Here is a 13,108-nt window from a genome sequence, read left to right as displayed (position 1 = left end):
CAGCCTGTCTGAGAACCAGTCCCTCCTGCGGATGCCGCCCTGGGTGAACATCTGGCTGGTGGGCTCCATCTGCCTCTCCATGTCCCTCCACTTCCTCATCCTCTACGTGGACCCTCTGCCGGTGAGCCTTCTTCTGGCCAGGGGCTGCCTGCCCCCCCACCCCACCCACAGGGCGCCTCTGCAGGGGTCCGCGACCACGACCCCTGCCAGAGGGAGGAGGGCAGGGTCAGGCTGGCACAGTGGCAGCTCCTGGGCTCCTTCTCACTGCCCTTCCCGCCTCCTCCCAGATGATCTTCAAGCTGCAGGCCCTGGACCTGCCCCATTGGCTCATGGTCTTCAAGATCTCGTTACCAGTCATCGGGCTCGACGAAATCCTCAAGTTCATTGCTCGGAACTACCTGGAGGGTAAGAGCGCGCCGCCCCCAGCCCTGTCAGCCCCTGGGCCCTGACACAGCCCCCTCCCTCCAGGCCGTGAAGGCGCCTGCCCCGCTTCCTTGTCAGGTGGGTGAATTCCTGGAGCCCCAGCAGGCCCCGTGTCCTCCGCCGAGGGGCGCACCCAGCCCCTGCCCCGCCTTTGAGCCCGTCTCCTTGGAGCCCCAAAGCCTCCTCAGCCCTCTTGGTCCCCTGCGCCCCCCTCCCTCCCTCGATAACGGCTGTCTCTCTGTCCTCTCTGGCCATAGGATAACCCGTTTCCCCCTCTTCCATCTCTCTGAGCCGTGTCACAGGTATCACCCCCCTTCTTGCCCGTGCCCTAGCTGCTGTGCCCCCTCTGCCCACCCCCTCTCCCCCTCAGGCGGCGCCGGGGTCACGTGCCCTCACAGCTCCACCTGGAGCCACCGCCACCGCCGCCGCCACTGCCGCGCTTCCAAGTGGGGCTGGGCTGCTGCCCCTACTCTGCGGGGGCGGCACTGCCCGCCCCAGGCACCGCTGTCTGCTGGGCTGCGCCGTGTCGCGCTGGCTGGCCGCTGAGCCGTGTGCCGCTGGGGCTGCAGTGGCTGGGGGGAGTGGGGGCTGGGGACACAGGTGAGTGGGGGGTGGCGGGGGGCCTCCAGGTGAGTGTGCTGGGGGACTGGGACAGGTAGGGAGCTGAGAGGGACTTCTCCTCTCCTGTGCCGCCCTGCCACCAGTCTCATCCTCCCCCTTTTCCTTCCAGATCCAGAAGATGAAAGAAGGAAGTAACCAGTCCTTTTGCCCTCCCTTCCCCACCCTGACAGTGACGTGTCTTCAGCCAGAGCTGTGGCACAGGCCTCCACCACGTGCCCCCCAGCCCGACATTCTTGTTTATAAACATAATGTCCCCTTCACGTCTCCTCCCCCCTCAGCAACCGCCCCCCCCTTTTGCCCTTGTAAAACAACCCCTCCCCGACCCCGTGGGGCTTGCAGGGACAAGGCGACCGACTGAGCTGAGCTGCTTATTTATTGAAAATAAATGACAGAAAAACCTGGCCTTCTCTCTGTGCACACCTTGGGGCCTGGTTCGGGCCCCTGGGGACAAGCATCTTAGTGTCATGCAGTCCAGGAAGCAGCCACCTGTCCCAGGGCGCGTGTGTGGAGGGACCCGGGGACACGACCCAGGGCTCCCAGCCACCACTCACAGCTCGGCTGTGCCTGGGGAAGGGGACGGAGGTAACAGGCATGGCTGTTAGGCTGGGTGGGGGCGGGGGCGAGAGGCTTGGAGCCCAGGAGGCAGCATGGCAGCCAGAAAGCCACAGAGCTGAGCCTGCCCCTCTGGCTTCCAGAGGGGGTTGGGACCCTCACCCAGGTGTCATCTTTGGAAGCAGAAGACCCAGCCGCCCCTGGGAGGAGGCGCTGGAGGGACAGGGCAGCGGTGGCCCCGTCACCTCAACCCCAGGCTTGGAGAGGGTGAAGACTCCATCCTGAGACCCCCAAAGCCTCGGCCTCACGGTTCAGGAGTGGAGAAAGACGGTCTCCCCCCAGGGTGGGCGGTGCTGGCCCCTCAGGTGTCCTTGATGTCCCCGACGTCCCTGAGGGGCGCCTCGTCCATGATGCTGCGCACTTGCTCCAGACTCTCTGCCTGGCGGATCCGTTCCAGGCGCACCTGTGGGGGCCGGCGAGGGAGGCAGAGGGCCCTTGGTGGGAAAATGCAGCCTCCACCCCATCGGCCAGCCCCCTGAGGGGCAAGAGCACGGGACCAGTGTACCCGTGTACCTCACCTCTCCCAACCCCCAGTGAAAGTGGTTCAAGGGAAGAAATGGATCCTAAGAGAGCAGCCTGAGGAAGGGTGGGCAGGGGCAGGTGGAAGTGACGTGATGAGCACGGGGCACGTCGGCGTGCCAGGCCCTGGGCCACGGGCTTCGCACCACCGACAAAGATGGAAGCACAAGATCTTCAACGTTTTTTGAGCACTAGCTCAGAGGAAAGGACCATGCCAGCCCCAGAGGGAGGGAGAGGACTCTTCTAACTGGGAGACTATCCTTGCAAGACGGAGGACAAGTCACCTGGAGTCATGCCAGTCTGGTGGGGAGGGGACACGCCGTACCTGCAAGGCCTGGGACAGTCGTACGAAATCCCTCTGCACTTGCTCACTGGTCTCCAGCTCAGCCTGCAGCCGCAGCACCTTTGCCCTCTGTTCCGAGAGGAGGTCTGTGAGCTGCGCCTGGGGGCACAGGACGTAGAGCTGGGGCCCTGGGCTGAAGGAACAGGATGTCTGGACAGGGTAACCCCTTCAATACCGCCCCCGATCCTCACCTCTTCTGTGCGGCCCGAGCCCAGTGGCTGCCTCAGGACTTCCTGCTGCCTGGCCTAAGGGAGACATAAAGGGCAGCAGGGGCTGGTGAGGGTCCTCTCCACGCTGCCACCCTCCTCCGCCATCCCGGCCTGGCCCGGGTCCTGCCTCACCTTGCTCTGCTCCTGCTGGACCCGCTCCATCTCCATCCTCAGGCTGCACAGGGAGGCTGGGAAGTCAGGCAGGGCCAAGGCGTCAGGCCCACGCCCTCTCTCCTTCCCTGCCCCGCCCGGCCCGGCACAGGCTCCAGCCCATACTCACCCTCTAACACCTCTGTGCGGGAAGGAAAGAAAGAGAGGTCAAGGCTCATCATTCTCGCACTGCGTCCTCTCTCCCCTCCTGGTGCCCAGGCAGTCCCCGAGGGGGTGGGGACTCAGCCTCCTGGGGAGCGAGGGTGGGGTGGCTCGCCGCCTCCCCCCTCACCTGTCTCCTCCCGCTGCACCCTCAGCTGCCCCTCCAGGCTGGCCCTTGCCGCCGTCTCTTCCTCCAGCGCCTCCCGCAGGGTCACGATCTCAATCCGCAGCCGCTCGGCCTCGTGCTCCTGGGCCTGCTGGTGGGCCCGCGCCTCCTGCCGAGTGCGGCGCACCAGCTGCCGCAGCTCCTGGAAGGATGCAAGTCACGGGCTGGGTGCGGGGCCGGCCGGGGGCCAGCGGCTAGAAGGGGATTGTGGGGAGGGGAAAGGAAGGAAAGAAGGAAGAAAACATAACAGAGGAAACAACCCGAACACCCATCACGGGGAGAGTGGACAAATGCCCTGGGACGGCAGTGAATATTTTCCCGCAGCACAACCCGGGGTGGAGGACCTCGGGAGCGGTGCTGAGTGAAAGCTCCAGGAGACTACCCAGAGCAAGATTCTGAGTTTTTATAACTAAAAACAACTAAAATTAGGCAGACGTGTATATGTAATAAAAATGATCCCAAAGAAGGGCAAGGGAATGATAAAGCTCAGGACGGCAGGAACAGAGCCAAGGAGCACGGGGCGGGGCGCATGTAAGGCGATGTCAGTTACAGTTCTCAAGGTGGGCAAGGGTTCCGGCTGATGTTCATATTTTTAATAAATTCAGTCAGCAGAGGCCACACACAGATCAATGATGACAGCTTATTATGAACCAAAGATTATGATGAATTCAATTTTGTGGATCTCATGTCACTTAAAAATAACAAGCCAAATTACTGCTTCCTTTGCATCAAGCATTCTGTTAACTCATTTTCTCTCTGTGCTGATGCTGGGAGGGGGGTGTGGTCCCATTTGGCAGAGGAGGAAACTGAGCCTTAGAAAAGTTGAGTGAGTTGGCCATGGTGACGCAGCTAATACACAGCAGCCTGGGTGCGTCCCCGACTCCTGTGGCCCCAGGCCAATGCTTTGCTGTGCGTGGAGAGGAAGGGCCTGTCCCCCGCCTTACCAGCAGCGAGCCGGGCAGCGACTCCTCCTGGCCCTCATCCTGCTCCAGGCCCCGGGGGGCTGAAGACGGCGGCTGCTCAGCCCGGAGCCCTTGGTTTTCCTCAGTCAGTCGCTTTACCTCGTGGCTCAGGCACTTGTGCGAGGTAGCCAGCTCTGCCTGGGGATGGACAGTTAGGACGAGGCGATGAGGGGACAGGGGGTCTCCAGTCTCCCGTGAGGCCAAAGCCTGAACACTCCTCCCAGTGGTCAGGAATGAGAGCCAGGAAGCCCACGCCCTCCTTCTAGGCTGAGAAAGAAAGAAACACCCTTTAGTAAGCGTCTTTGGCTCCCAAGCTCTTTTTTTTTTTTTTTTTTTTTTCCTGGCCACACCACGTGGCTCACGAGATCTTAGTTCCCTGACCAGGGATCGAACCTGGGCCCCCTGCAGTGGAAGTGTGGAGTCTTAACCACTGGACCGCCAGGGAACTCCCTCAAGCTCTTACTACACCGTCCTCAATGACTTGGAGGTCACACAGTGGCAGCCACAGGCCACGTCGGGTGTTTTATTTGGTCCATATGGGTGTTTTTAAACCTTAAACAAGGGGCTTCCCTGGTGGCGCAGTGGTTGAGAGTCCGCCTGCCGATGCAGGGAACGCGAGTTCGTGCCTTGGTCCGGGAGGATCCCACATGCCGCGGAGTGGCTGGGCCCGTGAGCCATGGCCGCTGAGCCTGCACGTCCGGAGCCTGTGCTCCGTAACGGGAGAACAGGAGAGGCCACAACCGTGAGAGGCCCGTGTATCACAAAACAAACAAACAAACAAAAAAAACCTTCAACAAGTACAACATTAAAAACTGGGAGACTACACACAAACATCCGGATCTCTGGCTTCTCCCGACAAATGAGAAAACCAGGCAGCCACTCCCACGCACCATGGGCAGCGAGTCAAGGGGCACTAGCTCCCTTTACAGGGTCTCTTGGTTTGCCCTGCTACTCCTTCCTGCCTCGCGCGTGGCCCAGTTCAATCATCTACCTCTCCTGTCTGGCCTCAGGAAGTATCCGATTTTGCAATCCCGGCTCTTCACTCTCACAACTCTGTAAGCTAGGACCCATTATCTCAATTTCAAGGCATCAAGGCTGAGGCTCTGGGCTTGTGGGATTAGCTCAAGATCACAGTGAGTGCGCGGTGGGTTCTTCTGAATCAGTACCAGGTGCCCTTGAAACCCTTTTACCCACCTGGCACCAACTCCAGGGCAAAGCCAGAGCGGCTGGTGGGGAGGGGGGCAGGGGGCGAGGAAGGACAGGTGCCTCAACCTTCCACGTGGCTCCCTCAACCAATTCCCGTCCCACTCCTCTCCCTCCCGTCCCGGGCCCAGCCCTCACCATCTGCAGCTGAACCCGCTCCTGGGCGTGGCTCACGGTCCGCTGCAAGGTCCGCAGCAGCTGCTCTGAGTTCTGGACCTGGGCCAGGAGCACCTGCATCTGTGGGTGGAAGGGGGGCAAGGGTGAGGCCGGGCCAGGAGGAGGCGGGGAGCGGAGGCCCTGCGGAGCAGAGGCTGAACCCACCTGCTTAGCGCAGTCCTCGTTACTCCGTCTCAGGCCCTCTTGCAGCTCATCCCGCTCCCGGCTGATGCTCTCCAGGTCCTTCTGCAGCTGCCGCCCCTGCCACAGACGCCGGCCTCAGCCTCAACCGCCAAGGGGAGGCCTTCCCTCCTCGCCAGACCTCTCACGCCTTGCTCCCTGCACCTCGGTGGGCAGTGCCATCTTTCACCCAGTCGTTCAAGGCAAAGGCCCAGGAATGGATGCTGACTCTTCTAAGTCCTCCACTCCCCAGGTCCAACCCACCAGCAGTCCCTGCGCGGTGCCCTCCAAAGTGGATTCCAAATCCACCCATTTCTCTCCACCTCTGCTGCCATCTCCTGGTCCCAGTCACCACCTTTCTCTAAACTATGTCAAGCATCGCCCTCCCAACCGTTCACTACCCTGCTTCTCCTGTTGCCCCCTCCCCCAACTGCAGTCCATTCCCACCCAGAGGCCCCAGTGACCTGTTAAAAGCCTGGAGCAGAGAAGGCTTCTCCCTGCCTGACACACCACAGAGGCTTCCTGCAGCTTCTCCTCTAAGATGCAAACTCCATGGCTGGCCCCAAGGCCAAGGCCAACCTCCTGTGACCCCTGCCTGCCTTTCTGACCTCATCTCTCTTCCCCTCCTCTGTGGCCTTCCTGCTCCTCAGACACACCGTGGTCTGTCCGTCCTCTGGGCCTTGGAAACTGCAGTTCCTTTGGTCCCCAATCTTCAAAAAGCACCTCACTTTCCAGCCAGGATGGTCTCCTGCATTGTCAGTCTCTACCCCATTACCCTATTAAGTCTTGTTCTGGGTGTCTCACCCAGTGACACTGTCTTCCTCATGTGCCCATGTGCATGTTTGGGCCTGGCTCCCTCACTAGAGGAAGCTCCAAGAGGGTGGGCAGTTTCTTCTTCACTGCAGGATCCCCAGCTCTAGCTCAGGGCCTGGACATAGTAGGTGCTCAGTAAGTACTTGAAGCAAGAAACGGATGCGTGCATGTCGGCTGCCCACTCCGCCCACTCCACTCACCTCCACCTGCAGCTGCTCCCACTGGTTGTCTGGGACGAGCTGGTAACCAGGAGGGGGCAGGTAGATGCCCTCAGGGACCAGGGTGCCCGTGGACACCAGAGAGGCTGTCTCCTCCTGCTCGGGGCTCAGGCCATGGCGGCTGCGGGGCAGGGAGGCACTGCCGCTGGCTCCACCGCCGAGGGAGAAGGAGGAGATGGAGGCGCTGTCATCACAGTTGTGGGCGAAGGCCTCGGCCGCCGCGCCCCCGTCTCCACTCAGCTCCTCGAGATGCTCCAGTGGCGGAGATGGGTCCCGGGACAGGAGCAACTCCGCGGAGCCGTGCAGGGAAGGGGGATGCCGGGGACGTCTCTAGGGAGAGGGGGCAGGGAAGAGGCTGGGGGGCCAGGGTCCTACGGCGCCCCTTCTTCTCTCAGCGCACCCTGGCCACCCCCTCACCTGGATCTCTTTTTTTTTTTTTTTTTTTTGCGGTATGTGGGCCTCTCATTGTTGTGGCCTCTCCCATTGCCGAGCACAGGCTCAGCGGCCATGGCTCACGGGCCCAGCCGCTCCGCAGCATGTGGGATCTTCCCAGACCGGGGCACGAACCCGTGTCCCCTGCATCGGCAGGCGGACTCTCAACCACTGCGCCACCAGGGAAGCCCCACCTGGATCTCTTGGATCAGCTCCTCTGCCCTCAGCAATTTCGCCTTCAGCTCCTCAATCTCCTGCTCCATGGGCAACACGATCTCCCGCAGCTTCTCCGAGTCCTCGTGGGCCTGAAGAAGGGGGGTTGGGCAGTGACTGTCCCCCCCCTCCCGACTGCAGGACCCTCAGGACTGTTCAGAGCTTTCCCTCCAAGCACATCAGCTCTTCTAATTCTCCCAAGCAGGCACCGTCCACCCCCACTTTATTTATTTACTTTTTAAATATTTTATTTATTTATTTTTGGCTGTGTTGGGTCTTCGTTGCTGCGCGCAGGCTTTCTCTTGTTGCGGCGAGCGGGGCTACTCTTCGTTGCGGTGCGCAGGCTTCTTATTGCAGTGGCTTCTCTTGTGGAGCACGGGCTCTAGGCGCGTGGGCTTCAGCAGTTGCGGCACGTGGGCTCAGTAATTGTGGCTCGCGGGCTCTAGGGCGCAGACTCAGTAGTTGTGGCGCACGGGCTTCGATGCTCTGCAGCATGTGGGATCCTCCTGGACCGGGGCTCAAACCCGTGTCCCCTGCATTGGCAGGCGGATTCTTAACCACTGCGCCACCAGGGAAGTCCCCACCCCCATTTTAGAGAGAGGAACACAGAGGCTCTGAGAGCTTACATGACTTGCCCCAGGTCACACGGTACAGAGCCAAAGTCACAACTACCTTCCTGTTGCCCACTTGTAGAGTGACATACATTTCTTCCCCAACATCATGTATCCCGTTTTATCATAGAACGTCACATTTTTAGTTGGGCTCATGACCTAAATTCTAGAATACCATCTACATTTCTCAGCTTCCCTATAACTAAGCATGGCCATATGACTAAGTTCCAGCTATGAGATGTAGGCATATGTGTCAGGTGCAACTTCCAGGACAACTCCTCAAAGGGAGAGGGTATGCTTTTCTTTACTCCTCCTCCTTCTTGCTGGCTAAAATGTGGATGTGATGGCTGGTGCTCAAGCAGTCATCTTGGACCATGAGGCAGTAAGCTACCTATGGCAAAACAGCAACATAGGAGGAGCCTGGGTTCCTATTGACTTTTTGAGCTGCCACATAAGTCCTGGAATGTCTACCTCTGGTTCTAAGAAAAACAGATTTCTATCTTATTTAAGCCACTGTTATTTGGGCTTTCAAACTTTGTCCTAATCAATATGTCTTCCCATACTCCCATCACCGGCATATTTCTGGCCACTTCTTTTCAGTCTTTTCAGGTTTGGGATCCTGTCGAACTTGCACAGCCAACAGCCTCTGGACACCTCCACTTGGATGTTGCACAGGCTCCTCTGTCCAAGTACAGCCAAATCTGAACCAACTCATGATGCCGTTTCTCCTCCCATAAGCGCTAGATTGGCGAGAATGACACTGCTATCCACCCAGCTGTCCAAGGCAGAAATCTGCCAGTCATCCATCCTCTTCCAAGTCATGCCATTTCTACCTCTCGAATCACTCAAAAACCCGTCTCAGACAAGTTCAGTTTAACCCTCCAAATCTCTTATGTGCACAGTGGCAACAGGTAGGGTAAGCCTGCATGCTCTGCAGATGCCCACGCCGTAGATGGATGCAAGGCCAGGACCGGAACTTCCCAACTCTGGGCCTGTGGCTCCTTGCGCCGTACCAGGTAGCCTTAATTCAGCGGAGCCCTCTCCTTCACCACCCTGTGTAACCACTCCCTGAGGAACACTCTGAATGCAAGTAAGTAGCAGCCTCTGCTGGCAAACTGTGGGTTGGAACCTTCCTTTCTTGGGCTCCTATTTTGATCTGTGTCCTTCTAACCAGGCAACTTACTCCATCTGCCTGAGCCGCAGTTTCCTCACGTACAAAGTGAGGTAAGTACCTACCTCACAGGGCAGCTGTGTGAATGAAATGAGGGAAGATGTGAATTTGCTCTGAAAGATGAAGAGTTTGGTAATATGTGCTTCCTACAATTGTTCATGACAAGAATAATGGAGGCAATATACCACAGAGATTAAGAGCAAAGCTTTAGAACCAGACTGCCTAGATTTTAAAATCCCAGATCTGCTCCTTTTTATGTGCATAACCTGGGGAGAATTACTAAACTTCTCTGAGCCTCACCTTACTCATCTGTTAAATGGATCTAATGGGTCCCTCTTTTAGGGGAAAGACTGGGGAGACTTGAATCTGTCAAGCAGGTATTGCAATGCCTAGTGCATGAGAGTATCCTTAAATGCTAGCTCCCTCCCCTCTACATGACATGACTTTTTTCTTTTTTTTGGCTGCGCCACGTGGCTTGCGGGATTTTAGTTCCCCGACCAGGGATCGAACCCGGGCCCCTGCAGTGAAAGCACAAGTCCCAACCACTGGACCGCCAGGGAATTCCCTACATGACTTTTCTTAATTTGGGAGGTAAACACACCTGGCCATCCCACTAGTAAGTGGCCAGCCAGGACCGTGCTGAGTACAGGGCTCGTGTATGTTATACCTAGAATTATTACTGGGTGCCCTGCTCCCAGTGATGTGGCAGTGGGACACAGATAATCCCTCTGCCCCGCGGTCACCTTTGGCTGCTTCAACATATTTCCAAATCCCTGAGGAGGGGGCGGGTAGGCTATCCCAACCCCAACCTTTTCCATCTGCTTCTCCAAGGAGTCCAGGGGGTGAGCCCTGGACAGCAGCTCCTTCAGGCGCCCCAGCTCCCGCTCCTTCTCCTCACAGTCCTGCTGCTGCTGTTGCCGCTCCTGCTTCAGAGACATGATCTGGGCTTCATAGCTGCTGATGGAGTCTGGCGAGACAGGAAGGGCAGAGGAGAGGGAGGGCCAGTGCACTAGCCATACCTCGGGGCGAGCGGGGGGCGCTCCATCACTGCCGCTCTCTGCAAGGCAATTTACCATAGCAGTGATGACAGTGGACTTTGTGGTGGGATGGTCCTGGGCAATCAGTTCACCTCTCTGTATAATGTCCTCGGCCAATGATTATCCCACTGGCTTGTTACAGGATCAAATGACATGATATCTGGAAGGGGTTCAGCCCTCTTCCTGGTACATAATAAATGCTAAAGATAGGCTATCTGTTGCTATTAATACATACCGATAACAATCAATATCTAGCAAGAGTCATAAATATTCACTCTGGACCAGACTCTGAGCTGGGCTCTGGAAATAGAGAAATTAATCAAACACAAACCCTGACACCAGGAGCCCACAGTCCAATGAGGAAGACAGCCGTGGAAATAGTTACAAAGCAGTGTGAGGAGAGCTCATGAAAGGACCACTCCTGGGCTTGCGGATCCCAGAGGAAAGAGCCCCTCACTCTACCTGCCAGGCCAGGAGAGACATCAGCAAGTGGTAAAGGATGGAAAGGACACATTAAGTAACAGGAGCAAAGGCTCACAGGTGGGAAGGTGGATGGTGTGGCTGGGGCATGGTGGGCACATTGGAAAAACTGGAGTGAAGATGTAGGAGGAGATGCTGGGAAGGGTGAAGAGGGTGGCCGTGAATGGCTGCTAAGGCCTTGAATGCCACGCCAAGGAGTTTGGGGTTTATCCTACATGTCAGTGGGAGGTAAGCGGATGCTGGGCGGAACATGGTCATTTTTCATTTGCATAGTTATTTATTTTAACACATACTAACATTAGAAGTAAGGGTTCTGTTGCCAGACTGCCTGGGTTCAAATCTCCTTTCTATCTGTATGACCTTAGGCAAGTTATCTAACCTCTCTGGGCCTCAGAGCTTCCTCTGTAAAATGGAGATGGATAATAGTTCCTAACTCATAGAGATTATTATGAAGATTAAATACTCATAAAGCATTTAGCTCAGTGCCTGGCACTCAATAAATGTTAGTTATTATAATTATTATTACTATTATTATTATTTAGGACACAGTTTCTTACAGGGACAGGAAGTTCCCTTTAAAATAAATGTATATAGGTTTTTTAAAAGTGGATCCATTTAAAGAACAATATTAAGTAGATGACAGGGTAAGTCATACAAGGACAACCATGTTGCACAGATGGTACATGGATGCCTGAAATGTGGGGAACCATGGCCCCAGAGAAGTCTGGAGCCAGGAGCAGCTGTTAGAAAGGGAAATGACATGGTGGGATGGGAACTGTAGGAAGTTTACTCTGGAAGTCAATGTCAAGGCCAGATTATAGAGGGAGACTTGTAAGAAGGCTGGGACAACAGTCCGGGGAAGTTGACGAGAGCTTTGCTACAGCAGTGGCAGTGGAAGCAAAGGGGTGGGATGCAACTGGGAGCTACTGCAGAGACTCTGGCCTTGGACTACAGGAGAAGGGGAATGGAGGAAAAGAAGCTGGGGGATCTGGGATAAGGGGAGCTGATGCGTCCCAAGTACAGAGGATGAGAGGGGGAGAAGCCGGTGCATGTGGGGCGGGGTTGCGGGGAGGTTGTGCGCGGATGTAGGGGTGTTTGGGGAAGAAGGGAAACCAGATGATGAGACTTACAGAGACTAGGCCCAGGGCCGAGTCTGAAGGTCAGAGGCTCAAACGAGTTCTCAGGGAACTGAGAAGCTGCTCACTTTCAGGGTTGATCAGTCATCAGTGAGGGACAAGAAATGACACGACATGGGGCCAGGGAGCAGGTAGCAGCTCCGAGCTAAACTTAGCTGGAACTGACAGAGCTGCTGCTGGCGCAGGCAACGCCGCTATGCAAATTAGAAAAGGGCGCGTCTCCCTCTGAGCCCCTGGGTCTGCCCTGCGCTAGGCAGCCCTGCTAACCTACTCCATAGGTATAGGTTATGCCCGCTGACCCCTTTCTTGTCATGTACTCCCCCTTATGGGGCTGAGGGAGTCTGGGAGGAGTGCCTGCCTCACCTTTCAGGATGGCCTGCAGCGAGGCCACCTCCTCTTGGCATTGCCGCTGCACTGCAGCCACAGCCTCGGCCTTCGTGCTCTCGCTCACCTCGGCCACAGCCTTCATGGTTTCCATTTCTGCCAGGGCGCCTGCCAGCTCAGCCCGAAGCCGGTCGAGCTCCCCTGACTCGGCCTCAACTTTTGTCCCCTCCGGAGTCTGGGGGTCCAGCGCTGTGAAGGACAGGGATCAGCCTCTTTTCTCATCACTCTCGGATTCCCAATATTCCCAGGGCATCAAATCCTCAACTTCTGCAACTTAGTACAGCAGCCAAGGTCCCTGCACCTTTACCTAGCCCCGCCCCACTCACCTGGCCCCTCGCCTTCCCCGACTCCTCCTCACCTAGCTCTGCCTAGTGTTGCCCAGAGCCCCGCCTCTTCCTCCCTCGGTTCACCCAATCCCCTCTTTTCTCTGACACCACCCCTCCCTTTTAGTGGCTCGCCCCTTGTCCACCTGGCTCCTCCCCTCCCACACTGGGCCCCACCTCTAACCTGCCACTGGCCCTCTCCCTTGAATCGCTAGACCACGCCCCCTCCATCTCCCACCCCCACCCCCCCCCGGCGGCGTGGTCCCGCCCCTTTCTCCAGGCTCCCACCACCACCCCCCACCCACCGACGCCAAGATCGGCCCCGCCTCCGGCCTCGCCGCCCCTCGCGTGCACGGACGCATCCTCACATACCGGCCTCCGGCTGCCGCCGCCGGGCATCCTCGCCCGCGGCCGCCGGCGCAGGTGCCGCCATCGCCTCCGCTCAAACGGCGGGTTCCCGCACTCCCTGGTGACTGCGCTCACCGCTTCCGGGTCCTCTCGGCTGTTTCCGGATCCGCTCGGCTGTTTCCGGATCGGCCCTGGGCTCGAGGCTGAGGCCGGAGTTGGGGAGGGGTGGCCGAGCC

General features: G+C 57.7%; 2 protein-coding genes across 6 annotated transcripts in view; one reads left to right on the top strand and one right to left on the bottom strand.

Annotated features, from left to right (window-relative positions):
* Positions 1 to 1,311, top strand: part of ATP2A1 (ATPase sarcoplasmic/endoplasmic reticulum Ca2+ transporting 1) — a 16,240-nt gene extending 14,929 nt beyond the window's left edge. The window contains exons 20-22 of one of the 2 annotated variants that reach the window (XM_029219771.1): positions 4 to 121; positions 288 to 405; positions 1,154 to 1,311. In XM_029219771.1, the coding sequence (XP_029075604.1) occupies positions 4 to 121; positions 288 to 405; positions 1,154 to 1,179 (262 nt within the window). In that variant the 3' untranslated portion in view covers positions 1,180 to 1,311. Of the gene's footprint in view, positions 1 to 3; positions 122 to 287; positions 972 to 1,153 lie in introns of those variants that run through there. The other variant, XM_029219770.1, reaches the window with a different exon arrangement.
* RABEP2 (rabaptin, RAB GTPase binding effector protein 2) lies at positions 1,309 to 13,108 on the bottom strand. Of its 4 annotated transcripts, none has more exons than XM_029219767.1 (14): positions 12,897 to 13,108; positions 12,181 to 12,390; positions 9,974 to 10,131; positions 7,364 to 7,474; positions 6,720 to 7,067; positions 5,692 to 5,787; positions 5,509 to 5,607; positions 4,150 to 4,434; positions 3,170 to 3,347; positions 3,008 to 3,019; positions 2,860 to 2,915; positions 2,710 to 2,763; positions 2,501 to 2,617; positions 1,309 to 2,059 (listed from the first exon to the last, which is right to left on the bottom strand). In XM_029219767.1, exons 1-14 carry the CDS (start codon positions 12,955 to 12,957, stop codon positions 1,958 to 1,960), a joined length of 1,887 nt encoding a protein of 628 aa, XP_029075600.1. In that variant the 5' UTR covers positions 12,958 to 13,108; the 3' UTR covers positions 1,309 to 1,957. The 4 variants fall into 4 exon arrangements, 3 of the variants coding, with proteins under 3 accessions (XP_029075600.1, XP_029075602.1, XP_029075601.1); XM_029219769.1 differs by having other exon boundaries at positions 1,400 to 2,059; positions 4,150 to 4,305; XM_029219768.1 differs by having other exon boundaries at positions 1,823 to 2,059; positions 2,501 to 2,587.

This window comes from Monodon monoceros, unplaced genomic scaffold, assembly GCF_005190385.1.
Source record: "Monodon monoceros isolate NGI ecotype Baffin Bay Population unplaced genomic scaffold, NGI_Narwhal_1 Super_Scaffold_13, whole genome shotgun sequence".
Taxonomy (NCBI): Eukaryota; Metazoa; Chordata; class Mammalia; order Artiodactyla; family Monodontidae; genus Monodon; species Monodon monoceros.
This window is presented reverse-complemented; position numbering and strand designations above follow the sequence as displayed.